General features: G+C 44.1%; 1 protein-coding gene across 1 annotated transcript; it reads right to left on the bottom strand.

The window, feature by feature from the left end:
* Positions 1 to 892: 892 nt before the first annotated feature.
* On the bottom strand, positions 893 to 27,178 carry SLC2A12 (solute carrier family 2 member 12). The gene is made up of 4 exons (XM_056856518.1): positions 25,853 to 27,178; positions 18,122 to 18,244; positions 6,609 to 6,741; positions 893 to 1,010 (listed from the first exon to the last, which is right to left on the bottom strand). Exons 1-4 carry the CDS (start codon positions 27,171 to 27,173, stop codon positions 911 to 913), a joined length of 1,677 nt encoding a protein of 558 aa, XP_056712496.1. The 5' UTR covers positions 27,174 to 27,178; the 3' UTR covers positions 893 to 910.
* Between the last annotated feature and the right edge of the window lie 474 nt (positions 27,179 to 27,652).

The following is a 27,652-nucleotide window of genomic DNA, read 5'->3' on the forward strand; positions in this document are numbered from 1 at the left end:
TGTTGGAGGAGAGTGTTGTGGATACCATGGACTGCAAAAAACAGCAACAAATCAGTAGGTTATAGATCAAATCAAGCCTGAACTGACCCTAGAAGCTAAATGACTAAACTGAGGCTATTGTACTTTGGTCACATTATGAGAAGAGTCACTGGAAAAGACAATCATGCTAGGAAAAGTTGAAGGCAGCAAGAAAAGATGGATTGACTCTATAAAGGAAGCCGCAGCCCTCAATTTGCAAGACCTGAGCAAGGCTGTTAAAGATAGGACGTTTTGGAGGACATTGATTCATAGGGCCGCCATGAGTCGGAAGTGACTTGATGGCACTTAATACACACATAGGTGATGAAATACTGTCAATCATACTGGTTGTGAAAGCACTGCTAACTGCTCTGCAGCCATAGCTCATATTTGCATAATGTTTCAAACAAGTGGACTGTGAAGCTCATCCCCAACATTTTGGCCTGATATAGTACCCCTAAAACACTCTGATTTGTGGAGGTACAAAAGGCTGCGGTGGGATATGACCTTAGGATGGATCCCAGCATTAAGCATAATTGACCATGATGTGCTTAATGGACTATCTGATGTTAGCAACTCTTTATGTTGCCTTGAAATCTTCAAAAGAAGTCCTCAGAACTTTCTAGTGCTGATATACTGTAGAACATTTGTAAGGTTTTATTATAACAGTTGCTATGCACAGGTAATTACAGGATTGTATTTATGTGCAAAACTTTGTTTACAGTACTTTTATAATTGCTACTGACCAAAAAAAGTCCTCTAATAAAATAGAATATAGAAAAACATATTTATAAGCATATTCACACAGTGACAGCATGTGTAAGCACTGAGCTATTTTGTCCTCTTCAGAAAACCAGTTCTTTTGCCATTGTTTACAAGCATCTGCCTCTCTCTAGTAAAATTGTTCATGCGGTTCTTTGTTGGAAAGTTCTATAGACATCAGTTGATCCTGGCACTGGCTCATTCCGCAAAGGGTACTCTTTTTATGCTTTCTGGAAAAAAGTAAGCATATCAAAGCAATATTTATTTATTTATTAAAACAATTTCTGCCCCCTTTGGGTAACATTAATGTCAGTTATAACTTCACACAGTAATTGGTGAAATAGGTCTAGGCCAGTAGCTATTATCATTTATTAAATGGAATGGAATTTCACTTGAATGAAAGGTACACTAGTCATCAAACACAGGGTGACCACCAGAACTGGGCAAGCAATTATTAAACTCACAGAGAATAAGTTTGAAACATTGGTTATTGTCAAACTTTCATTCTAGCATAGGATTGTACAAGCTATTTATTGTTGCAGTATTCTCCATAGCAATGTGCTACATATTGTGTCTAGAAAGTCCAAAGTCATAGTCAAAGTACTGGCTGAGAGAGCGCCAATGTATACTGGTTAAAGCATTGATATTCAATGGTAGGGCTGTGCATATCGGTAAACCTGAACTGAAAACAAGACCGGAATTAGCCATTTTGGCAATATTCAGGTTTATTTTTGGTCGAATACAAAAACCTGGGAATCCGTCTGAAGCTGAATAAGGATTTCCCAAAAAGCCAAATAGATATTTGGCTTTTTCGGGTTTCGGCTATTCACCTTTGCTCAGATGCACGGCTCTGTACCTTCTCCCATGTTTCTATCTTTGACTGGTTTTGTTAGAACCCCACAGTTGGGGCCCTTTTGAGGTAGGGGTTGTGTAATCAGAGCCAACCTGGTCTGACCAACTTTCCAGGTACCTCACCCAACAGAAGACATCTGCATAGCAGTAGGGTCATTCAGAAGACGAGGCTCACCCAGTCCCGGTCGAAAGGGTATGCCCTCCAACTAAAAGCACCAACTTTAACAGCTGCTGATCTGGCTTCTGAAGACTTCCTCACCTGTGTGGATGAGCAAGCTCCTTCAGAAGAGCCGCCTTAGTCAAAACTGGCTGGCTCTGATATCAACACTACCCCTCTCATGAAAACCTGCTCTCAAACTGAAAATTGCCCTGAGTAGTGGCTTCATTATCCTGTACCGTGACCATCTCTTGAAATCAGATTGATGACTTTATAAAGGACTGTTCACAGAATGTCATTTGCCACCAAAAGAAATGTTTTCTGTGCCTTATTTTTCTTGCATTTAAGCCATTTCCCTGAGTTTGGAAGCTAATTTGCACGGACTGATACGAATTTGCAAATACAAATGGAGCCCCCAGACTCTGAGGCACCAGCCTGCCAATTGGCTCCACCAGTCCTCGACAATGTTGACCTTTTGAACCTCAAAACCGATTGATAGCTCGGCTCTCACAAATGCCCAGAGGATGGGGGCAACCCCTTTGCGGGCCCATAAAATTGTGGACTCCCTGTCCCAAACTTCGGTGTCTATCTAAGGAGAGTCCCTTGCAGCTATGCTGCAAATTTGGTGACTCTACCTCAAAAAAAGCACCCCCACACACAGAACCTTGAAAATAAATTCCATGGATTACAATGAACCCATTTTTATTTTTTTTAGAAACCTGGAAATAAAGCCAAATACCCATTTACTGGTATGGGTATTTGGCTTTTTTTAGGTTACCCAGAAAAAAAACAGGGCTAGTAAACCTGAACCCAAAATTTACCGGAAATTTTTTTTGCACCCCCCTACTCAGTGGCTCAGGAGTGCTCTCCAATGTGGAACCCCATGTTTCAGGAAAGTGGGCAAGGCCATTGCATGGTACGGCTTGTGGTTGCTACCTTGATACACTGCAGGGACTGAAAGGCAGGGAAGCAGCCAGCCTCCCTGATCTGTGGGCCAGGGTTGGAAGGACAGGCCCATCCTCTCTGACAACATCCACTGCCCCTTTCCCGTCAGCCTCTGTGCTGTAATCCCAGCACCCAAGTGGCTGTCAGGAGGAGAGTGAGCTGGCTGCAGAGAAGCGAGAGTAAAACCACCCCCAACCGCAGCCACCTAGGAAAAGAGGAAGCTGGGCACAATAGGGTCGTGGTGATTTCCTTCCTCCCCGGCCAGCTTGCTCTCCTTTGGGCATCTTGGCAATCTCACTCCACTCTCTTGCCTGAGCTACTATGCCTCATGCCAAGGAGAGAGGAAGAAGGCAGAAAGGGACACTGTTACCCTCACTCCCAAAGCACAAGGGCTAGCTAAGGTTCAGTAGTGGTGGTGAGAGAGAACCCTTCATGCTCAGAGGTACCCTGGTAATTTGAAAGGTTGTAACATGCTTAATATTAAGTTATATCTTAGATTATGGTGTGTGTGTGTGTGTGTGTGTGTGTTGGGTGTCACTCGGGGCCCTACTGCAGTCATGTGGCTGTCTTGGTTGATGGTAAATGTGAATGTAGCTCTCCATGAGGCACAGACTGAGCCACTACTGGGTCACAGTGTCAAACTAGATCTGGGAGGTCAAGGTTCAAATCCTCAATCATAAAGCTCACTGGGTTGTTATCCATGGCTGGGACCCTAAACCTGGCTTGTGCTGCATTTAAGGATTGTGTGTACCGGCCATGGTTTCTTTTGCCCTCGCTTGAGATTCTTACAGCACCTGCCCACTAGGTGGCAGGTTTTGCCTTGGTTTTTTAAAAGAGAACCGTCCACTCACTGACCCAGCAGCCCTATTTACAGTGAGACTCCAGAAGTGGAGGAAAGTTTTTCTCGCCATCTAAAGACCATCACCACACATTTAGGATGGAAATTAATATTGCATTTCAAAACACATTGTTGTGGAGATAGCACTGGAATAAACAGCATTTGGTTCCAAACGTGGTTTAAAGTTGCTGTGTCAATATGTCCAAGCCAAATGTTGTCAGTCATTGAAAATATAGCTTACTTGGCCAATTAAAAAATATATTTTGAGAAGCCCTTATATATTGGAACTGTGGAAAGATATTGAGCGCCAAACGGACCTGGTGAGTTGCCATACATTTACAGCTCCCTATTATTCCAGGCATATTTTAACACCAGCTGCCTACTTGTACTCCCTGGAAATCAATAGTCATAGGAGGGCTGATACACTGGTTAGATGGGCAGCCTTACCTTCTGCCATCCTAGAAGGGAAATTCAAGAAGGTCCCTAGGTCTTTCTGCCCCTGTTATGCAGGGGAACGAGACCACTGCACATGTCTTTTTCAGATGCCCTTTTTACAAGACGGCCCGTTCCAAAATTATTGAAAATGGTCACTGGTGGAGAAGGTGATTGGACAAAAGGTTTTGGTTGGGTGATAATTCCCCAATTACCTCTCAGGTGGCTAAATATTGTGCAGTTGTACTTAAGGAACAACGCCTCAGAGTATTCCCCTGATCTAATTCGGAAAATGTATAACCCGATATTTTATATTGAGATTAGTCTTGGTTTGTAAATTCACTCTTTGCAAGGTCTGTCTTTGTTTTATCTGGCAAATAGCTGTAAATAAGTTGTTGTTGTTGTTGTTGTTGTTGCAACTGTGTTTTCAGAGAATGTCAGATTTCAAAGTATTCTTCCCAATTCGTTGTGTCCTGGAGCAAAGGAGCTACTGCGTGTGTCACGGCATGTCTTTCTTTTTTGTACATATTACGTGCAGTATTTTTAAAGGGGATGTAACTTTAGATTTTTTCTTATGAAATACTTGCTTTGAATTCTTTAGCTTGAGATTTTGTTGTAGCCTAATCCTGGTTTCCCCTGACAACCAATAAAATCAGACATTATAAACAGAGCAACAATTAAAATGTATACAATTCTCTTAAAATAAGGGTTTTTTCCATCCGGTTTAGGAGAGAAAGAATGCCTCCGTCCACCATAAGGGGCCCTCCTGACTGCACTGACAGCCACACTAGACAATATGTGTGACGTGAGGGGGGATCCCCTGGCCCAACCTGCAGTCATATGTAACACATTGGGGAATTGAAGCTCCCAAGTGCCCCCGAGGCCCCAATTTGGTTCAGGAACCCAGTGCAGGGGAGGAGTGGCCATGTGCGGGGGGTGGGTGGGTACTGTTTTCCCCACTGTTAATATTGGGTTTCTATTGCTCATAATTGAAGAAAATACCAAGTTGTGTTGGGTGGGGGTGGAGTGGGGGCGCTCAGGCTTGAATACTGCCCTGTTGCAGATTTTAACTTTAAATCATTGCTTAGGATGTCTTGAGGCTCATACAATTGTGTAAGATTTATCTTTAAATGCAGGCCAGAAGGGATGACCTGTATGCTTTTTGTTCTGACTCTCATTTACATATGCTAGCGTTTTCTATATAACTGTGATTCTGGATTATTTAATCTGTTCAAGAGTAACTAGAGTGATTTTAAATAAAATTCATAAAAGACTACATTGAGTGATCATTGGCTGGGACACACGGTTTTCACTTCACCATAGTTGCAACCTACTGTCTCACCTGCCCCCCCTCCCACATCCCCTGAAGTGCTGCTCTTGGTGGAGCCAGGGGGCCTCCAGGAACAGCATTTTAGGCTGCAGTGGGAGGGGAAGGGAGAAAGCCATGCTCCATGGGCAGAAATCCTTCCACTCACAAAACACCATACTAGAAATGAGCCTTTGCTATATCATATCACTGTACAGAAAGTTTCTGACATGACGGTGTTCTGAACCTGCAATCCTCCTTCCTTCTCATCCACCTGCAACTTGAAATGGTACAAGACAGGCTGTGCCGTGTGCTGTTTCTGTACATTTGAACAACTCCTTGGTTATGTTAGGACACCAGGACAGTGTCAGTACCAGTTTGTCGCGTCCCGGCCGGGGCTGCGGCCCCTTTGGGTGGGACTTCCCCTGTTGAAGCACCGCCTGACTGAACCCCTCTCTCGGCAGGTAAGGTTTCTTCAGCCTCAGACCACTCAGAGGAGGAGGACGACCCTTCCTCCCCTGAGCTGGCCAGCTTGCTAGCTCTCCGGAAGCAGGGAGTGTGATACACCAGCCTTCCTCATTGGCCTCCACCCATGCTGCTTTATACCCCGCCACCACCCATGCTCCATCCCATCCGCCTCAACCTGAGGCTACAAATGACTCCTCCCACTTTCATCTTCCCTCCTCCGCCGGAGAGTCCCTCCTGGGGGCACGGCCCTCGTCTCTGCCCTGCCCTGGCTCTTCCGCCCGCCCTGAGCCGGTCGTGCTCAGGGTGGGCCTTCTTCCCCAGTTCTCCTCCCCCGTGCCCGCTCTGTTCCCCCTCTCCTCCGCCGACTCCCCTTGGGCTCTGGGCCGGGAGTCGTGTTGGCCCGTGCGCCGCCCTGGGGGCTCCGTTTCCCGTGGCCCTCCCCCCGTCGGCTAGCTGATGGGTGGGGTTTCGGGAGGTCTCCCAGGGCCCCGGCTCTCTGGCTGGCCCGGGCCCCTCGTAGCGCGGCGGCTGCCGCCCCACACGGGTTACTGGGCGGGGTCCGTCTGCGCCTCTCCTCCCGCTCCCCAGCTGATGCGCGGGGCCATCGGCGGCTGCGGGGGCGTCCAGCCCATTTGCCGAGGCGCGGGGGGAAGGCTTGGGCCCGCCTCGGCATGCCGCCCCTCTTGCCCCCTTCCCCGGTAAGTGAGGCTCCCCGAGCCCTTCCCTTCCCTCTCGGGGGTTGCTGCCGGGGGCTGGGGAGGTTGGGACGGCCCGGGAGCCCGGGTGGGAAGGCGACCCGGCACACAGTTCAAATATTGTCTTGTACTTACTGTTTTGCCAGTAGTATGGATATTTGCTCTAAGGAACACCCCTTTGTCTCAGGTATAAAGACAACGACAAATGCTAATGATGCTAGGCTCATCACAGCATAAATGAAATACACCCATGGTAAGCCAATTAGGTCTAAGAAGAAAAGAAAGGTTATCATTAAGACCATATAGTACAAGAGGTTGCATCATGGGCTGGAGTCGGCGATTGTGGACTTTCTATAGGTTGCTTTTAAACATAAATTAAACATACATGCACATCATGAACTACAATTCAAGATGTCTGACAAACTTTATTTTTAGATCGCTCCTTCCCCCCCCCCTCCAATAACATGGGTAGGCGTTGATGAAAATATGCCAGTGTACTTAAATACGTTTAACTTTTCTTCTTGCAATTAATTTACCCCATCTGTGTTTTTAATGGTGGTAAGGCGAACAGTGTTTCAGCAAAGCTGGGAGCAATGCCATAAGGGATCTAGACTCTATCAAGAGACTAAACTCCTAGCAGAGTCACTCAAGACGGAATGGTCTCAGCTGAGACACCAGACGAAGATGTGTCCACCCCCTCCTTCAGGGATCAATGGCCGCATCTGCAGAAGAGAACAGGCAGTTCCAATGCTGATGGGGGCAGAGGAATCCCTGGAGGCTAGCTGCTAAGCAGCAACAGTAGTGGAAGGTGGCACCGGTGGAGGAGGACCTTTTGTAGACAGCGGCAGGGCCACTATGGCTGACCCTGGTTAGTACTACGCAGAAGAAGGCACTGGTAAACCATTTCTGACCAACCTTTACCTTGAAAACTGGTAAAGGTTGGTCAGAAGTGGTTTACCAGTACCGCCTTCTGCGCTGTTCTTAATGACATGATTGGACTAAAGACTTTCAGTGGTTGACGTGGAAAAGACTTTCAGTGGTTGACGTGAATGGATGCAAAAGGAAAGTCCAAAGCTGTTTGATGCATATAATGGGAACATGGAATGTGAGACGCATGAATCAAGGTAAGCTTGACATTGTAAAACAGGAAATGTTTAAACATTTCAATCCTGATAGTAAGTGAACTAAAGTGGACTTGATTAGGACATTTTCAATCAGAAAATTACAAAGTGTTTTACTTGGGGAATGACAACAACAGAAGAAACAGTTGCTTTAATAGTGATGTAGCAAAGGCAGTCAGGAGCTATAATGCAAAGTCTGACAGAATAATATCAATCAGACTTCAGCGAAAGCCTATCAACATAACCATCACTGAAGTTTATGCCCCAAGTACAGTTGCTGATGAGGAAGAAACTGAAAGTTTTTATGCCAGTGTTCAGGAAGAAATTGATCACACACCTAAACAAGATGTGCTGATAATCATAGGTCACTGGAATGCAAATGTAGGAAACAAAGCAGAATCAAATGTTGGCAGATTTGGGCTAGGAGCATGGAATGAAGCAGGAAAACGACTCATTCATTCAAACCTTTATTGGCACAGATCTCCCAAGTACATCAATCAGTCATTAAATACAGTATATAAATGATAAAATATCAATAAAATAGTTAAAATCTGTAATTTTTAAAGTGCTATATAGTTCATTTAATAGTGCTTAGCTTTGTGGAGGAGCTTGGCACAGCGCTCCTAGGGAGGTTTCCAGGAGTCGTGCTCCCATCAGTGTTATATGTGCACACGCCCCTGTCCCTTAATAGGTAGCGCACTAAGCCCACATCTGTTTGGTAGCAGATATTTCCCTCGCAGGAGCACATGGATGTCGCAGTGTAATAGGACATGGGCTACTGATTTGGGTTGTCTCTTTGTACAAACACAGAGTCTCTCTTTATAAGGAGTTTTGGTGTATCTGCCTCTAGTCATAGCTGTCGGGAGTAGGTTTAAGCGGGCCCAGCATAAACTGGCGTCTTAGCATTGGAGAGGTCAAATTTGAGAAATAGTCTGGTAGCTTGTCTCGAACAGGGTAAATGCCAAAATACAGTGGTGAACATGTTCTTACAGCATTAGAATATACGATTTACTTTCAATATCTAAAATCTTTTGTTTTAGCACGTTAAAAGCTTGAACTTCATTTAAGAGAAAAAGGGACTCAAAGGGAACTATTGATTTGATTTTCTGAGCAATAGGAGCTCTCCAAGCTGACTAGAAACTGTCGGAGAGCATTTGCCAAACCAGACTTGCCTCTGTGGCTCTGAAATGCAAGCGGAGCCAGAATTTAAATATACACAACCATGCCTTAGACCAGGAGTGGGGAATATCAGGCTCAGGGGCCGTTTAAGACCCGTGAAATCATTTGGTCTGGCCCTTTGTGGGTCCTGCCAGATCTCTAGCTCAGAAGGATCTAAGACTGCCAATCCGCCCCCTCCCACAGACAGGAATACCATCTATTCAAGGCGGATGTGAGTTTGTTTTGCTGAGAAAAGGAACCTTTTTTCCCCTTTGCAGAAGAGTCGTTAGCTATGGAGCTGCTAAGACCGCCCAAGAAACTGTGTTAACCCTTTCCCACTTGGGCCGTGGAGAAACGTATTCCCTCTGTTCAAAAAGAGGGCTTGGGGCGGAAGTGGCGACAATGGAGGGGTTAAAAGAAGCAGGGTCAGAATGCGGCGGGGGGGGGCAGTTCTTAGCCAGTGTGTCCTCATTTCACCCCTGCAGCCAGAGGTAGTAGGAGCCGGCTGTAGAATCTGGCCCCGACCATGCAGAGCAGGAGCAACTCCGGCATGTGGCTGAATGGCTATGCCTGGCTGGTGCAACAGACCATCCTGGGCCACCAGGTGGGCGAGTGCACCACTGGTTGGATGCCTGCCTGCTTGCCCATGCGAGGAGGGGCCATCTGGGGCAGCTGCCTGCTTGGGGCTTTGTCAGCTAATTTTTAAGTTGATAATTTTGTATGGCCCGCAAATGATGTTATAAATATCCAAATGGCCCTTGGCGGGGAAAAAGTTTCCCACCCCTGCCTTAGACACTAAGAGATTTAATCCCAACCCTAGACATAGCACCGGGTAGGCGAGGAGAACGACTCATAGAATTCTGTGAAGACAACAATTTGTTCATTGCAAACATGTTTCAGGCACCCAAACAGATGATTGTATACATGCACATCACCAGACGGACTTTATAAAAATCAAATAGATTACATGATTGGAAGCAGAAGATGAAGAAGCTCTATTCGCTTGACTACAACAAGACCAGGAGCCGACTGTGGTACAGATCATGAATTGTTAATATCGAAAATTAAGATAAAGCTGAAGATAAACACCAAAACATTCACAGCGCCAAAATACAATCTAAGCAACATTCCTGAAGAGTTTAAAGACCATGTAAAGAACAGAATTGCATTACTAAGTTCAAGTGAATGTAAACCAGAAGAACGATGGGTGGAAACTAGAGATATTATCAAGGAAGAATGTGCAAATACTATTCCTGTAGCCAAAAGAAATGAAAAGCCTTGATGGATAACTGAGGAAACTCTTAACATTGCCAAACACTGTGACCATATATGGAATGAGAAATGCCTGATGTTCAAGTTGGATTCAGAAAAGGAAGAGGCACTAGAGATCATATTGCAAATTTATATTGGTTACTGGAGCATACGAGAGAATTTCAAAAGGAAATCAGCTTGTATAGTTTACAGCAAAGCTTCTGAGTGTGTGGATCACGAAAAGCTATGGCTGGTTTTACAGGAAATGGGTGTGCCACTACATCTGATCGTTTTGATGCACAACCTGTACTCTGGACAAGAGGCCATGGTTAGGACAGAATATGGAGAAACGGAATGGTTTCCAATTGGCAAAGGTGTTAGAAAAGGATGCATTTTATCTCCCTATCTCTTCAATCTGTATGCAAAACATATCATGAGGAAAACTATTAGATTTAGATGAAAGTGGAATGAAAATTGGGGGGAGGAACATTAACAATTTGAGATATGCCGATGATACTGCATTACTGGCAGAAAATAGCGAAGACTTGAAACAATTACTGCTGAAAGTTGAAAGAGAAAGTGCCAAAACAGGACTACAGCTGAACATCAAGACAAAAGTAATGACTACAGGAGAATTACACAACTTTAAGGCTGATAATGAGGAAACTGAAATTGTTTAAGACTTTCTATTCCTTGGCTCCATCATCAACCAAAAGGGAGACTGCAGCCAAGAAATCAGGAGATTGAGACTGGGAAGGGCAGCCATGAAGGAGCTAGAAAAGATTCTTAAGTGTGAGGATGTGTCACTGGTAATCAAGATCAAGTTAATTCATGCCATCATATTCCCTATTACTATGTACGGGTGTTAAAGCTGGACAATGAAGAAAGCTGATAGGAAGAAAGTAGATTCCCTTGAAATGTGGTGTTGGAGGAGAGTGTTATGGATCCTGTGGATTGCCAAAAAAAATATATCAGTGAGTTATAGATCAAATCAAGTCTGAACTGACCCTAGAAGCTAAAATGACTAAACTGAGGCTATCTCACTTTGGTCACATTATGAGAAGACAAGAGTCACTGGAAAAAATAATCATGCTAGGAAAAGTTGAAGGCAGCAGGAAAAGAGGAAGACCCAACAAGACATGGATTGACTCTATAAAGGAAGACACAGCCCTCATTTTGCAAGACCTGAGCAAAATAGGACATTTTGGAGGATATTGATTCATAGGATCGCCATGAATCGGAAGCGACTTGATGGCACTTAACACACTTAACCCCATCACAGGGCATGCCTCAGTTGTAGAGCATCTCCTTTGTATGCAGAAGATCCCCAGCATAACTCCAATTAAAAGGATCAGGTATTAGTGCCTTAGACCCTGGAGTCCTGCTATCAGTCTACTGAGTAGACTATACTGACCTGGATAGACCAAGGTGTGACTTAGTATATATGTGTATGTGAGATTATTACAATAGCAAAAGTTCCTAGTCAAATGTTTTGTTTATTTATTTCTCTATTTCACAATCTGTATTTCTTACTGAGACTCAAAGCAGATTAATAAGACCAATAAGATAAGACACCTAATAAGCAATGTACTAGGACTACAGAGATCTGAAACAAGCATAGATGTGAGGAATAGTGCCGACAATAGAAAGTTACAGCAGCACTTCCAGGAATGGCAATGCTTGAAAAGACAGAATTTGTTGAGTCCCTGATAAATTAATATTATATAAATGAGCTCCCTTATGGGATCACAAATTCTTCAATAAGACAGCCTCTGGCTCAGGAAAGAGCCCCTCTAATGTGACCTGTTTCATATTGATAATTCACAGTGGGTAGCCGTGTTAGTCTGTTTGCAGTAGTAGAAAAGAGCAAGAGTCCAGTAGCACCTTAAAGACTAACAAAAATATTTTCTGGCAGGGTATGAGCTTTCGTGAGCCACAGCTCACTTCTTCAGATACAGCTAGAATGTATCTGAAGAAGTGAGCTGTGGCTCACGAAAGCTCATACCCTGCCAGAAAATATTTTTGTTAGTCTTTAAGGTGCTACTGGACTCTTGCTCTTTTCTACTGTTTCATATTGGTATATTTTACAGATATACTGTGAACATGTGTTCTTTTCTTTTGCCAAACATCCTTTCCTCAAACACATGGCAAAAAGGAACCCACATGTTCTGGCACTTTTTCAGTGGCTAAAGAAAAACCTATGCTGAACCAATATACATTCCAAAAGAAAAAATAGCATGATGGCCCAAGTAATTCTAATGTATGAACACAATATTCACAGAATTCAAATACAATACAGAAGTTATATACATGCATACATAAGAAAACAATTGTTTAAAGTACCACGGTTACAAGTAGAAATGTTGTAATGGTTTTTTTCAGCTTCTCTAATATATAACTATGTCTCAATTGTCACTTATGTTTAGTTACTCTAGAGAAGACAGATAGAATTTTAAATGCAGTGCCTTCCCTGCAGAATATTAATTCTACTAGCATACAAGACTTTTCTAAATTGATGAATTTGTCTAAGAAAGGGATGAGATATGAGTTACATGCTGCCTCTCTATCGGATTACATTAAGTCAGAAATAATACCTAGGGGTCTAAGAAAAGCCCCAGCCCTGTTCCATAGTAATGAGGAGTTTAAGAACAAATGGGCAGCCATTCTTAATAGATGCTCTATGGATCTTATGCTGCTCATCATAGAACAGTCAGTGGTGGAATTAGACAATGTAAAAAAAGAAGTGGAAGCTAGTAAGGAAGAACTGAAGAAAAATATGTCAGAGGAACTTTTCAATACACAGTTGGAAACACTAGAACAAGGACTGAATAACTATATTGCAAGTATCACAGCATATAAGATCCATAAATATAACAGAGATAAAGATGATTATGCACATAATCGGGTCTACTCTTGGGTTAATAATGATACTCGCCAAGATGTCAGGCAAAGCACCAGTTCCTTAGGAGTATCAGCACCAGATCGAGAGTAATGGATCAAGATAGCATCACTACCTCTAGTGGTAGTTCCAATTCTAGCAGGTCATACTCATTGAGATCAGTAGGCAGGGAGAAAAAATTTCCCCGTGCTTCCCAGCCCCACATACTGTTTCAGAGAAGAAGGACCTAGTGGTCAATCTCTCCTCACAGGTACTTTCCACTGAAGAATGAAGAGTACTTAACTTGGGGCTAGGATTCATGCCCAACCCCAAGTACTCTCCATTTCAAATTCGAGTTGACCTATTCAAATCATTCAGGCAAATTAGAATAAGGGGCTATTTTAAAAAGACTATGTATACAGCCCTTGCCTTCAGACCTAAATCCACATTTAATCCCAGCAGCAATAACCACCTTATTAGTTCCTTTCAATTCTTGGTAATGTGAAATCTAAAAAATTAGAGAAGCATAAAATCAAAAATAGCCCCAATATATCACCTGCACAATTAGAAATCATCAATAATCTAGCTCAAGACTTGTTGATTACAATCAAGTCAGCAGATAAAGGGGGAGCTTTTGTTATACAGAATACTATTGATTATGAATCGGAGAATATGAGACAACTGCAGGATACCACCTTTTATACTCCACTGGTGTCTAATCCCTCGAAAGCTGTCGCATTAGTGATCCGCACAGTAGTTCACGAAGGTTTGTCCCTCAGGTACATTAACCAACAAACAGCGGAGTTTCTTATTACCAAACATCCTAAGGTGTCAGTATTTTATACTATACCTAAGATACATAAAGGACTCCACCCAACTCCAGGTCGCCCTATTATAGCTGAAATAAGATACCAGCTGGAACCTTTAGCTAAATATTTAGATTCATTTTTACAACCTTTCACAACTAAAACTGAATCTTATGTTCTTGATTCTAGGAACTTTATAGTCCAACTTGAGAACTTAGACATCCCAGAGGAGGGTATATTGGCAACACTGGATGTGTCAGCACTTTATACCATCATCCCATTAGCTAAAGCACAGGATATAATTAAATACAGGCTACGTTCGTATACCCAGCAGGATCCCACTACACACTTTTTATTAGATAATTTGGATATCATTTTTGAACACATTTTTATTAGATATAAATATCATTTTTTTTGCAGATTAAAGGAGTTTCCATGGGCACACCGTCAATAGCTACCGTATATACTCGCGTATAAGCCGAGTTTTTCAGCCCCAAAAATGGGCTGAAAAAGCCGGCCTCGGCTTATACGCGGGTCAATACGGGGGAAGGGAGGGAGGAGGGAGGAGGGAGGGGGGAAACTTACCGCCGTCGCCGCCGGGCCCGTGCCGCTTCCTGCCGCCGGGAGCGGCCTGGAGCAGCCTCCTGCAGCCGCAGGAAGGCTGCCCCGGCCCCCCCGGCCCCCGCTGCCATTTTTCCCGGGCGGGAGGGGCCTTGGGCAGCCTCCTGCAGCCGCAGGAAGGCTGCCCCGGCCCTTCCCGCCCCCCCGCCATTTTTCCCGGGCGGGAGGGGCCTTGGGCAGCCTCCTGCAGCCGCAGGATGGCTGCCCCGGCCCCCCCTGCCCCCCCCGCCATTTTTCCCGGGCGGGAGGGGCCTTGGGCAGCCTCCTGCAGCCGCAGGATGGCTGCCCAAGGCCCCCCCGCCCCCGCCGCCATTTTTCCCGGGCGGGAGGGTCCCCATGCAGATTACCTTTGGATTTCACACATTAACAGATCACTTCAGGATACAATGGTTCCATTTTAACATGCCACACCCTCATTAGCACATTATCTTGATACTTACAGGACAATGATTAGCACATTACCTTTGATACTTTTTGCAGGTCAATGATTCAGCTCAAACCCCCCTTTCTGACTATATATTACTCTTCCTACACACTTGACACTGAGAGACACTGTCCTTCAGTGTTACTCCTCTGAAGATGCCTGCCACAACTGCTGGCGAAACGTCAGGAAAGAAAATACCAAGACTACGGTTACACAGCCCGGATAACCTACAAGAACCACTCCAAGCAGCATTTGTCAGCACTGCTTGGAATTAGTGTTCCGAAGGTGGATTTGGCGAAGACTGAACTTCTAACCTCCCCAAATCAGGTTCAAATGATTTTATTGAGCTTCTCCTCCACCAGAATTCCCTCCTTGATTCACCACAGGAAAAGGTGGCTGCACAAAAGAGGAATGCTCAGGTGTTTAGGAATGCTCTAATAGCACCCCTGTGGCGTAAGAGACTTTGTGAGGGGAGGGCTCTGAAAGACATACAGAGAAGAGGCCATCTGGATTCGGAGATAAAACAAGATGAGGCAATACTCCAAGTAGACCCTCTCCCCCTTGTGTCCCCCATGCTGTGCCCATCCAAACAGCAGCACTCTCTGGAAAGGCAGTCAGTGCCCAAAGGCTCAATCAGATCAGGGCAAATAGAAACGGAATCATATCAGAGAGACCTAATGCACTGGGACAAAATCCCTCTTATTACTGAACCCCCACAGAGTACCACCACTCAGCAGTTAGATCTGGAGAGTCCAAAAGTGGACACAGGACCCACGGAAGCCACGACTCCTGCGATTCAGTCAGCACATGCTCATCTGGCTAATGACGTGGAAGAAGATCTCCTGAGTTCTTTTGGGGCGCTGCCATTTGAAAACCAGCAGTTAATTGTTGATAGACTTAAGTTAGTAACCCAGAGAGTGAGGGAGATCCAAAAGAAGAAAGCGGCACCTCTGGATGGTGCTAAGACACTGGGGTCTGTGCCCCCCTTGTTAGATCCGGTTTCAGAGCCCCCTAAAGATAAAGAAAGGCAGAGTGTGCCTAATTCTATCGCCCAGGTTAGCAGCGACTCTCATATGCTTGAAGATCCTCTAAATATTTCGCCTCAGTGCTCTAACTTGTGTGATATTAATAACGACCCCTCCCAAAAAGTGCCCCAAATTTCCCTTTAATGGGATTTAATGGGATCACCTTGTACAAGGACTGTAGCATACCCCATATCAGGCAACGCAACCAAAGTTCCATCAAATGATTGTATTTGCCCAGAACATAGTGAGACCTTAAACCTAATAGTGGAACTGGACTGACTGGATTCCTGCAACCAGGAACAGAGTCAGTACATTCATCTCATGTCCTGGAATATTGCTGGTTGGGGCAATAAAGAGAATGATCCTGACTTAATAGAGTTTGCAAAAGACTTTGATATTATCTTGATCCAAGAAACCTGGCGGGTCAGGAATATTTTATTTAACGGATTCACCTCTTATGTATTACCGGCCTTGAAATCCAATACAAAGGGTAGACCTAAGGCTGCTTATGCTGTTTGATCAACAATTCAGCCAGTCTAAATGTAAGACTGTTGGAGGATTATCCTCCGATTGCCCAAGCTTTCCTTCTAAGTGTTAGAAACTCTCAGATCTTATTAGTTAATATGTACATGATGCCACCAATCATTGCCGATAACAATCATAAATCCCTTTGGGAAACAGAGTCATATACGACAATCCTGATGGATAAATATCCCGGGGCAGCACTACTTATGGGTGGGGATTTTAATGCAAGACTGGGTAGCAACAACAATAAGCTGGGGAAAGAGGCACAATGATAATGATTTATCCTTTTTTATACTTTGGCAGTATTGCACACACCAGTTTAACAGTACGGACGTGCAACATATCCTAATACAGCAAGAAATGAAATTTATCCATATATTTCAGACCTTAACTCTGTGAGGTCTGAATACTGACTTTGATCTTTCTGGTTTTTTCTAACACCACAGAGTGAGGAAACGCACAGACAGAATAATGGTAGTAGGCAACAGGCGGCATCACTTTAAATCTATAAACAGAGGGAACCCACAGTAAGGAATAGACACACCTCTTTGTTAATTAGGGCATTACCCATTCTCCTTGGGGCTATATGTTTCTACTGTTAGTTTAAAGATTCTTACCATCAAAGAACGTGACTGTTGAAATTGCCAACTGAACCTTCTGAGGTCTTATTTTCAAGGTTGCATAAGATACGCAGGTGAGGCAGTATTTTGTGTAAAATTGTTATTGTAATCGCATGAGTTTCACAGCATGTTTCATAGTCTGTGAGTTAGTAATAATATACATTAATTACAGGCTGAGGAAGTAATTTGTTCGAAATGTGCAATGTTAACATCTGGAGATCACGTCCCTGTATTTCCCTGTACTTCGGAATAAGCTTACCTGCATTTCTACAACTTAGAACTTTACCTTCTTAGAGAAGTTGGAAACCTGCATTTTCTTACATCTGAGCAAGTTTACCTGCAATTTTCTTACTTAGAACTTTATCTTCTTGGAGAAGTTGAAAAAAATTCATTTACTTACAACATTTCTACTTGTAACCGTGGGACTTTAAACAATTGTTTTCTTATGTATGTATGTTCCTCCACTGAGGAACCACTCTAACTGTTAGAAAGTTCTTCCTAATATTTAGCGGGAAACTCTTTCAATTTCATCCCATTGGTTCTAGTCTGACCTTCTGAGGCAACAGAAAACAACTCAGCACAACCCTCTTTTTCCACTTGTGACCCTTTTTTGCCCAAGAAATTTTTACACAACTGTGGGTATATAGGTATATAAAATAGGTATACAAATCAAACATTTACTGATAATAAATCATAAAGAAATTTATTTTAAAACAATTCTTTAGTATGCATATAATTTTATCATTTACTGTTGACAAATTTTTCATGACCCCCACATTCAGTTACGCAACCACAGTTTAAGAAGGTTTGCTCAATATGACAGCCATTCAAAGGATCATTGCTGAGAGAATTGGTCCGGGTTTGATTATTGTAAGCCTGTCTGTTGGACATATGAAAGGATCGTTATCTATGCCACCATGGCTGAGGCAGAGTGCTGGTAAATGTTGAGCCATTCTTACTTTTTGGTTCTACAATTGGAAGAAGGGAGGGAACACACCATGGTTGCCAGGCAACCACTGTGATCTGCAAGTAATTACATTGTCAGACAAAAACCATTTATTGCCATGTCTATTAATGCATGATATACTGAGTCCCTTCCAGATTATTGAATATTTCAAGTGCTGCTATTTCTGCATTTTAAAGGATCGTTATCTATGTGCAGGAGAAGTTCATCATACCCACAGCTGTATTAAGTCCAAATAAAATATACCAACCTTACCTGTTATAGTCAAAAAAGTTGATGAGATCAAGAGATTTACACCCCAGTTCACACTAGAGGTTAGAGCAATTGCTCTTCCTCTGATTCCACCAGGAAATATTTCACTCAATACCAGCCAGGACACTGAAATTAAAAAAACACACACACGCGCAATCTTTAACAGTGTTCAGTGATAAGAATCCAGGTTTACCCATCAAAAGACCAGATTGTGCCATGAAATCATGGATGGCCTGCTTGCAAGATTGGTGCCACATGTGGGAGTGGGAGTCAGCATTTATGTCTGGCCAGGGCAGGAGTAAAAGGGCGGTGTGCCTGGCTATTTAGGGTTGACAAACTGGCCTGGAGAAAAATGTCCTGTCCCTTTAATGTGTGGGAATGGACAACAGAAGCTTAGAGGTAAATAATATTACCTGGTAAATAACATCCCTGAAGAGCCCCGTGGCGCAGAGTGGTAAGCTGCAGTACTGCAGTCCAAGCTCTGCTCACGACCTGAGTTCGATCCTGATGGAAGTCGGTTTCAGGTAGCCAGCTCAAGGTTGACTCAGCCTTCCATCCTTCTGAGGTCGGTCAGATGAGTACCCAGCTTGCTGGGGGGTAAAGGGAAGATGACTGGGGAAGGCACTGGCAAACCACTCCATAAAAGAAAAGTCTGCCTAGGAAACGTCGGGATGTGACATCACCCCATGGGTCAGGAATGACCCAGTGCTTGCACAGGGGACCTTTACCTAAAGCCTCTATTAAAGGAACAGGGTGTTTTTGTGTGTGTGTCCAGGCGATTGGGCAACCCTACTTACACTCCTGCTTGTCTCTCCATTTTGTACTGTTGTTACCAGCTCTGAACTTTGAAGGTTAGAAATAAAAGCAAGGCCCAGGGTGCACTTGGTGGTATAGGGACTTTAGTTCCCTGGCAGGGCACATGCTTTGTATGCAGAAGATACTGGGTTCCATCCTCAGTATCACCGACAAAATGATCTCAGAAAGCAGGTCTGGAAAAGACTGTTGCCAGAGACCTTGAGGAGCCCCCCCTTAGTCACACAGCAGAGGACAAGAGGCCAGATCTAGTCTGTGTAAGGTAGCATCATAGGTTTATATGTACTGAATATTTGCTAATGTAGCACTACCTTGAATTGTAGCATATTTACCAAAACCTACATTAAATAATGTTTAGGGTAGAGTACAACGAGTACTCCACTGGCAGTGCATCAAAGAACAATATTATTATCCTGGCATTTCAATACTAGCCAAGATGTTGCATCATTCCACAATTCCAGTTTAGAGAGCTAGTATTGTGTAGTGGTTAAGAGCAATGGTTTGGAGCGGGGGACTCTGATCTGGAGAGCCGGGTTTGATTCCCCACTCCTCCACATGAGCGGCGGCGGCTAATCTGGTGAACTGGGTTTGTTTCCCCACTCCTACACACGAAGCCAGCTGGGTGACCTTGGGCTAGTCACACTCTCTCAGCCCCACCTACCTTACAGAGTGTCTGTTGTGGGGAGTAGAAGGGAAGGTGATTGCAAACCTGTTTGATTCTTCCTTAAGTGATAGAGAAAGCTGGCATATAAAAACCAACTCTTCTTCTTCAATTTGTTTTAAATCACAAATAATTGGGGATTAGTAGAGACAAGCAGAGGCCCTGCAAGGATTTGTGGGGCCTGGGGGTAGAGATGCCAGCCTCCAGGTGGTACCTGGAGATCCCCTGGAATTTACAGCTCATCTCCAGACTACAGAAATCAGTTCCCCTGGAAAAAATGGATATTTTGGAGGGTGGTCTCCATGGCCCTGTGCCCCACTGAGGTCCCTGTCATCCCCAGACTCCATACCCAAATCTCTAGGAGTTTCCAACCTGGATCTGGCAACCCTACCCCCCATCCCCTGCCAATGGCCAGGAGGGACCTGGCAACCCTCCTGGGGGCATCCCATTTTTCTATGTATTGCCCTCCCCCATTTATTCTTTCTCTCAGAAGCCCCCAATAGTCTCTTCCCTTTTCTTGCTTCCTTCTGTACTTCCCACCAACCAACTAACCCATTTTTAGCTGCCCTCCAGCTTTCCCTCCTTGCCTCCCTCTGGTGGTTTCTCCCCAGGAAAAGTCTGGCCAAGTTGTAAAAGTTGCATGATTGCCAGGCCTGGGCCTCATGAGTTCTCATTAGGGTTGCCAGGTCCCTCTTTGCCACCGGTGGGAGGATTTTGAGGTGGAGCCTGAGGAGGGTGGGGTTTGGGGAGGGGAGGGACTTCAATGCCATAGAGTCCAATTGCCAAAGCAGACATTTTCTCCAGGTGAACTGATGTATATCGGCTGGAGATCAGTTGTAATAGCAGGAGATCTCCAGCTAATTCCTGGAAGTTGGCAACCCTAGTCCTCATCCATCAGGGAACATGAAAGGGCTGTTTTGGCCTCCCAGTTTACCCCTGCCTCCCTTAACCCACAACTTTGCTTTACAGAAACCAGCACTTGTAGGCTTGACAATATTACTGTGGTTGCCTAGCAACCCTCCAAATGGCCATTGAGAGTTCAGAGGGCATTATTTACTTAAAGTTTACTTATTCTGGTGAGTTTTAATTAATTACCTGAGGTTTTTTTTTTTAATTTCAGATTTTTCTGCAAACTTGGGATTTCCTCCAATTTTGTAGTGAAATCCCTCATCTGTCCCTAGTTCTGTTTTGCAAAACTAGTGATCATATAATCTATGGTTCAGTTCAGAATTATAATGACTGAGTATCTAAGCCTTCAACATTACATGGAAGGAATTTATTTGCTTCATCTGAACAGGAAAGTGCTTCATATAGGAAAGCCAGGTAGCTTCTGGGGACAGCACTGCTCTGAGGGCACCCAGCACACCAAAAGCAGTCCCAGGACAGAGGCCCCTGGTTGGCCACTGTGTGAACAGACTGAGGACTTGATGGGCCTTGGTCTGATCCAGCAGGGCCATTCTTATGTTCTTATGATTCATTAATTAAGCATGTGGCTAAATTCCTCCCTAGCACCTAACTCTTGTACTGGAAATATTTAAATTCACTTCCAGGAGAACATGGTAGATACTGTAAAACACCCATGAGAGGAAGCCCTACTGATTTAGAACACAAGCTTCATGTGAATATTGGTGATCATGTACTCTGATCTGACTGGTGATTATGTGCCTGGAGGAGAAATTAATAGAGTCCTGTCAAAGCAAACATATTCTGGTAGTGCAGGCGTATAAATCAAATGTTTCAGAAACCACAGCTGATGCTTCTTGTTTTTTCCTTGGCATTGTTATGATTCTTTTTTTTTCAACCAAGAACCATCAACTGGTATCTAGCTTTCAGTTCAACAAAAGATGATGATGGTCTCTGTCACAATATCTGAGCCTTCCACCTCCATTCATCTGAGAGGCTATATTTAAGAACAAGATTAGACTAACCCCTTCCCATGTGACTTTCTGATGTATGATTAAAAGCATCTATTACAGGTAAAGGTCCCCTGTGCAAGCACCGGGTCATTCCTGAACCATGGGGTGATGTCACTTCCCGACGTTTTCTAGGCAGACTTTGTTTGCCAGTGGGGTGGTTTGCCAGTGCCTTCCCCAGTCATCTTCCCTTTACCTCCAGCAAGCTGGGTACTCATTTTACCGACCTCGGAAGGATGGAAGGCACAGTCAACCTTGAGCCGGCTACCTGAAACCAACTTCCGTCGGGATCAAACTCAGGTCGTGAGCAGAGCTTTTGACTGCAGTACTGCAGCTTACCCCTCTGCGCCACGGGGCTCATATTACAATCTATTAGATGCTTTTAATCATATATCAGAATGCCATAAGGGAAGGGGATCAGGGGATGAATTAGTATCTATTTGCCCTGACCTGGATAGTCCAGGCTAGACTGATCTTCTCAGATCTCAGAAGCTAAGCAAGGTCGACCCTGGCAAGTATTTGGATGGGAGACTTCCAACGAATACCAGGGTTGTGACGCAGAGGCAGGCAATGGCAAACCACCTCTGAATGTCTCTTGCTTTGAAAACCTCACCAGGGGTCGCCAGAAGTCCATTGTGACTTGATGGCCAAAAAAAGGATATATTACTATGCTTAGGTTTAATAGTTAGCTTTGGACCCACACAATTACTTTACTAGGTCAAATAAACTTGGGAGGGATGTAGTATCTTCCTATTGTGAATCTGATTAACTAGCCTGTTCTGCTCCAATTCTTACATGCAGAGTTCTCTGGCTTTCTTCTTATGCACCACACTACAAACTGTTCCTCTCCATAGACTTGGAGAACTAGCTCCAAAACAGAGACAAAAAACCCCAAGCGACTGAACAAATGTCTACTGAGCTAAAGTCTCCACTGACGTGATGCAGCCCCATGTATTACTAGCTGTTAAGGACGGATCCACCAAGGTCTCCTGAATAGAAACAGGACGGGCATATTCTTTTAAGAGCTTCCCTTTTTGACCACTTGTCACTATAAGCTGAGCAACACGGCTGAGATCTAAATAATATGGTAACGGTTAACTTAACTGACCATTTTCTGACTCTTGTGGGATGGCCGGGTTCAACCCATTAGAAGCTGGTTTCAAAAAAGTAGAGTTCAAAGTACTTGAAGTGATTGTTGGATTTCAAAGGTATGCAGCAGAAAAAGAAGATTAGAGAGACTTATAGTTTAGAAATGAATGAGGTCAGTGATATAAAAGCCTATGAAAGAAATGGATTATTAAGAAGTGATGCCAGGTTGAATGAAAATAAGGGAAGGAATTATCTTTCAAGCAATGAAGGCACAATTTTTTGAGATGCCAAATATATGAAACTAAAACAACCAAAAAAAGGAACCCAGAAGGTACCACTGATCAGATGTTGCCATGAGAGTTAATCCATTTATGGTTAAACTGACGACAGACAGGTGGAGAGCAGGTGGTACCTAAAGGGGACTAAGGGCGGGGATCCGGGGGGTGGGCTGTGCCATCCTATGGAGCCCATGGAGCCAGGCAAGTCATTGGATGTGATTCATTTACTTATGAAATTTTGATTTGATTGGGTCTGGGTAGAATGAAAGGTATCACAGTGAATCTTTTTCTGGAGTCCATGATGATTCTCAACAGCCTGATCAAAAATAAACTCCAACTGCACATGATGTCATGCTGTCAACGTGACAGCACCCCCACCCCACCCTCACCCCCGTCTCCTGCTGGGTTGCAACCACAAGTTGGCAACCCCAGTGCCAACCCTGGGGCGGGGGGTGGGAGGGATCTTTGCCGGGTAGCCTGCAGGTGCCTCTCAGCAGCATGAAAGAGTGTTAAAAGTACAGATTCCTTGTTTCCTCAACAGAGATATGAAGACTTCAGTATACAGTCAGGCTTACAGATGTAGAACCTAGCAGTTATTTTGGATGACTTGCATATATAAAGAATATAAACTTATAAGTCTTTGCTAGAGGTTCTGTTGCTTATTCCTAGTAGGGGAAGCTTACTCCATGGTGATTTTCTAAACACCAGACAGTGAAATCAAAAGGTAATGTAAAAGTAGGGGGATTTTAGGACACATAAACCAAATTGCCTGAAGCAAAGCAAGCAGAATAATTTTTAAAATATACTGCAACATTTATTTATTACACTGATCATGTACTACAGTAATTTATTGAAACAGATAGCAAATAGGATGTTGAATTGTGTTAAATCAGATTTAATTATTGCAAAATAGACAAAAAAGCTGTTTTTTTAATGTCAGTTGGCAGCTCATTGTGTTTGGTACAGATTGGAGAGGAACGGCTTCCACTGATCTTTTAATTTTTATTTTCTCTTGTACACCCACTCTCTGTGATGTCTGTAAGCTTTTGATCAATATTAATAATGATAAAAATTGGAAAATAAGTCATTCAAAGCAAGATAAATTTGCTTCTAATGTTTTAAGAAAAGGACAAGGAGCCCCCAACTAAGTTCAATGTCTTCATTCCAATGGCAGCTATAAAGTAATTGGGACACGTTACTATTCCAAATATACTGGTTTTGTGTCAATTTAAGTGATAGTTTCTCCCAAAGAATCCTGGGAATTGTAGTTTGATGAGGGAGCTGAACATTCTCAATTAGAGAAACCCAGCCTTGGCTGGAATAGCACAATTCCCAGGGTTTGTTAGAGAGATAATGGTATTAAACCAGTGCTGTTGTTTTTTAATTTGTTCAGTAGACATGGTTTTGAATAGTATTTTGACTCTTAGGTTAGAAAAAAAAGTACAAGCTTGCATGAAATCTAATCTATATGAAATTATACAAAATTTGTTCTTTTAAACTTGTATCCTCCTTCTCAGCTCTGCTCAAGCATAGGACTACCACACAAGCATGCACATGTACAAATATAAATTTCAAATCAATTAAGCAAAAAACCAAAAACAAAACCGAGCATGCATATCCCCCCTGGAGAATTTCACTATGCTCCCCTAAACCTTCTCTCTTTTTTGCAGTTTGCACTGATTTGCTGGAATGCCAAAACTGTGTAGACAACGGCTCCATGAAAACTGCAAAGTAAACCACACCAAGCTGTTATCACCTGCTGGGCTGCTTCCCCACAAGGATTTTTGTCTCCGTGGACAGCAAGAAGCCCCCACAGTAAAGGGAAGGGATGTCTACATGATATCATGCCCTATTTAACCTCAATACTGACCTCATTAGGGGGCCTGGAGTTCTCCTGGAATTACAACTGCTTTCCATACAACAGAGATCAATCCCCCTGGGGGATATGGCTATTTCAGAGGGTGAACTCTATGCCATCATATCCCTGCTGAGCTCCCTCCACTCCTCAAATTCTGCCCTCCCCAAGCACTGCCCCCCCCTCACAAATCTCTATAGTTTTTTGCCAAGCTAGATTTGGCAACTGGCTTCCATTTCTCCCATTTACTCCAGAGAAAGCATAAACCTCATTCTTTTCCAAAGTGAAAACTGTGGGGTAGCTGTGGGTGAAGCATCCATCTGGACACTGCCTTATAGCCACCATGGGTAGGGTTGCCAACCTCCAGGTGGTGTCTGGAGATCTCCCGCTATTACAACTGATCTCCAGGCGATAGAAATCAGTTCCCCTGGCGAAAATGGCCACTTTGGCAATTGGACTCTATGGCATTGAAGTCCCTCCCTTCTAGGGTTGTCAACCTCCAGGTAGTAGCTGGAGATCTCCCGCTATTACAACTGATCTCCAGCTGATAGAGATCAGTTCACCTGGAGAAAATGGCCACTTTGGCAACTGGACTCTATGGCATTGATGTCCCTCCCCTCCCCAAACCCTGCCCTCCTCAGGCTCCACCCCAAAAACCTCCTGGTATTTCCCAACCCAGAGCTGGCAACCCTACTCCCTTCTCCAAACCCTGCACTCCTCAGGATCCGCCCCCAAAATCTCCAGGTATTTCCCACCCTGGAGCTGGCAACCTTAACCATGAGCATCAGGGCAGAGTTCAACTCCACCTTCAAAATGGCAGCACCCCATTCCCCCCTCCCTTTCAGCCCCTTAAAAGGCTTTTAAAAAATTACCAAATTGCACAACACTACAGCTGCTGTCAGTCTTGCTTCTTATGGTATATTATTATGGACATCCAAATAATATTTTTGTTTCTGCATTGGCTTTGATGTAAACATTGAGCTTTCAAGCCCCAGGTGTTTCTTAAGTGCTTAGTCAGCAGTCAAATAACTTATGAAAGTAAGTTTGAATGAATGAATGAATTTATTTTTACGGCATCAGCCAAAACATGAAAGTAAGTTTAAAAACAACGTCTGCCACACTTACTTGGTCCGAGGCTTATGGAGAAAGCAGCCGTGTAAACAAGCAAGCTGGCCAAGGAGAGCCATTGCAGTGCTGCTGGGACCTCCACGGCTCCTGTTTCTGTTTGGGACTCAGCCGGGCTGGGGGCAGAGGCTGGGCCTCCCGCCACAGCTGTCCTGTTCCGCTCCCCTCTGTTGGCGGTTTCAACCTTCCATTGTGAAATTCTGCTAGATGCAGCCATGCCGGCAAATTGGTCCTCAAGAGTCTCATTTGTGGAGGCTAGCTTTCGTACCATCTGGGATGAGGAATCTTCCAAGGACTGGTTTTTACAAACAGTAGTGAAATTCATGTGTATGTTAAGTGTCACTACTCCCATGGTGACTAACGACACAGACATGAGGGATGAACCAATACAGAGAAATGTCTTGCTTCCTATGTGGTCCACAAAAAGAGTAGCTGGGACTGTACTGATCACTTTGACCACTCCAACACCGGTAGAGGCCAGACTGGCTGCCTCATTGGTCTGGAATCCAGCTGATTTCAAAACAGTTGATGCATAAAATAAGATGTTCGGCTGTCCTGTTGTCTGTACGAAAAACACTAGAGTGATTCCTATCAGCATTCGGGCCCTCATGTTGTCTTTTGCACAGAATAGATCGAAGAAACTGTATTGGTGCTCATCTTTCAAGGAAGATTTGATCATAGCCAGTTCTTCAATAATGTCTGAGGTTCTCCTCAACTTTCCAAGTACTCTGCTAGCAGCTTCATCAAAGCCTCTCATAACCAGGAACCGAGGGCTGGGTAGAAGGAAGTACAGAGCAATGACTTGCAAGGTGCCCAGGGGAATAACGAGGCCAAACATATACTTCCAGCCATGGTAAAAGCTGGCAAATGCATAATTTGAAATATAAGCAAAAAGAACACCCGCTACAATCATGAGTTCATTCAAAGACACGAGCAAGCCTCTTCTGTGTGGTGGGGCAATCTCTGCGATATACACACATGTTGCAATTGAGGAGAATGAAATTGAAACCCCTACCACAATCCGTCCTATTATAAGTAGTCCATATGAGTTAGAGAGTATCAAGGCTAGGCTGCCTAGAACAAGTAAACAAGATGCCATTATGATGGTAATTCGTCTCCCATATTTGTCTATCAGGAACCCGCTGGTCAATGAAGCTAGCAAAGCGCCAATTAGAAGAGCACTTACAACCATTTCCTGTTGCTGACATGAAAGGGCTAATATGCTAGTTAGCGGAAGAAGAGCTCCCGAGATTATTCCAAGTTCATAACCCATCAGAAGTCCACTGATAGCAGCGATGGCTGATGACAGAAGAGTAAGCATTCCACAGCCTGGAATTAAGAGAAATGAAAAGAATCAAGTTAATTCATCGTTACTGTCACCATCACCGTCGGGAGCCAATGTTGTGTGTTGGACTAGGGCAGGGATTTCCACCCATTCTGAGTCTGCGGGCATCTTTGGGATTCTGATAGTTTGGGAGGCACAACAGCAAAATGGCTGCCACAGGAGGTTATGCAGAGGATGCCTGTTAAAATAAACATATTGTTTTAAAATATTTTCTTGCATTTACACAACTTGCAGGAGCCCCGTGGCACAGAGTGGTAAGCTGCAGTACTGCAGTCCAAGCTCTGCTCACAACCTGAGTTCGATCCCGACGGAAGTTGGTTTCAGGTAGCCGGCTCAAGGTTGACTCAGCCTTCCATCCTTCCGAGGTCGGTCAGATGAGTACCCAGCTTGCTGGGGGTAAAGGGAAGATGACTGGGGAAGGCACTAGCAAACCACCCCATAAAAGAAAAGTCTGC

Source organism: Euleptes europaea, chromosome 10 (assembly GCF_029931775.1).
Source record: "Euleptes europaea isolate rEulEur1 chromosome 10, rEulEur1.hap1, whole genome shotgun sequence".
In the NCBI taxonomy this organism is placed as follows: Eukaryota; Metazoa; Chordata; class Lepidosauria; order Squamata; family Sphaerodactylidae; genus Euleptes; species Euleptes europaea.

Coding starts and splice junctions, on each gene's coding strand:
- SLC2A12 (XM_056856518.1), bottom strand. CDS start 27,173: ATGCTTACTCTTCTGTCATCAGCCATCGCTGCTATCAGTGGACTTCTG. Junction 18,245..25,852: donor CTCCATAAGCCTCGGACCAA/GTAAGTGTGGCA, acceptor TTTTAATTTCAG/TGTCCTGGCTGGTATTGAGT. Junction 1,011..6,608: donor TCCATACTACTGGCAAAACA/GTAAGTACAAGA, acceptor ACTTTTTTCCAG/AAAGCATAAAAAGAGTACCC.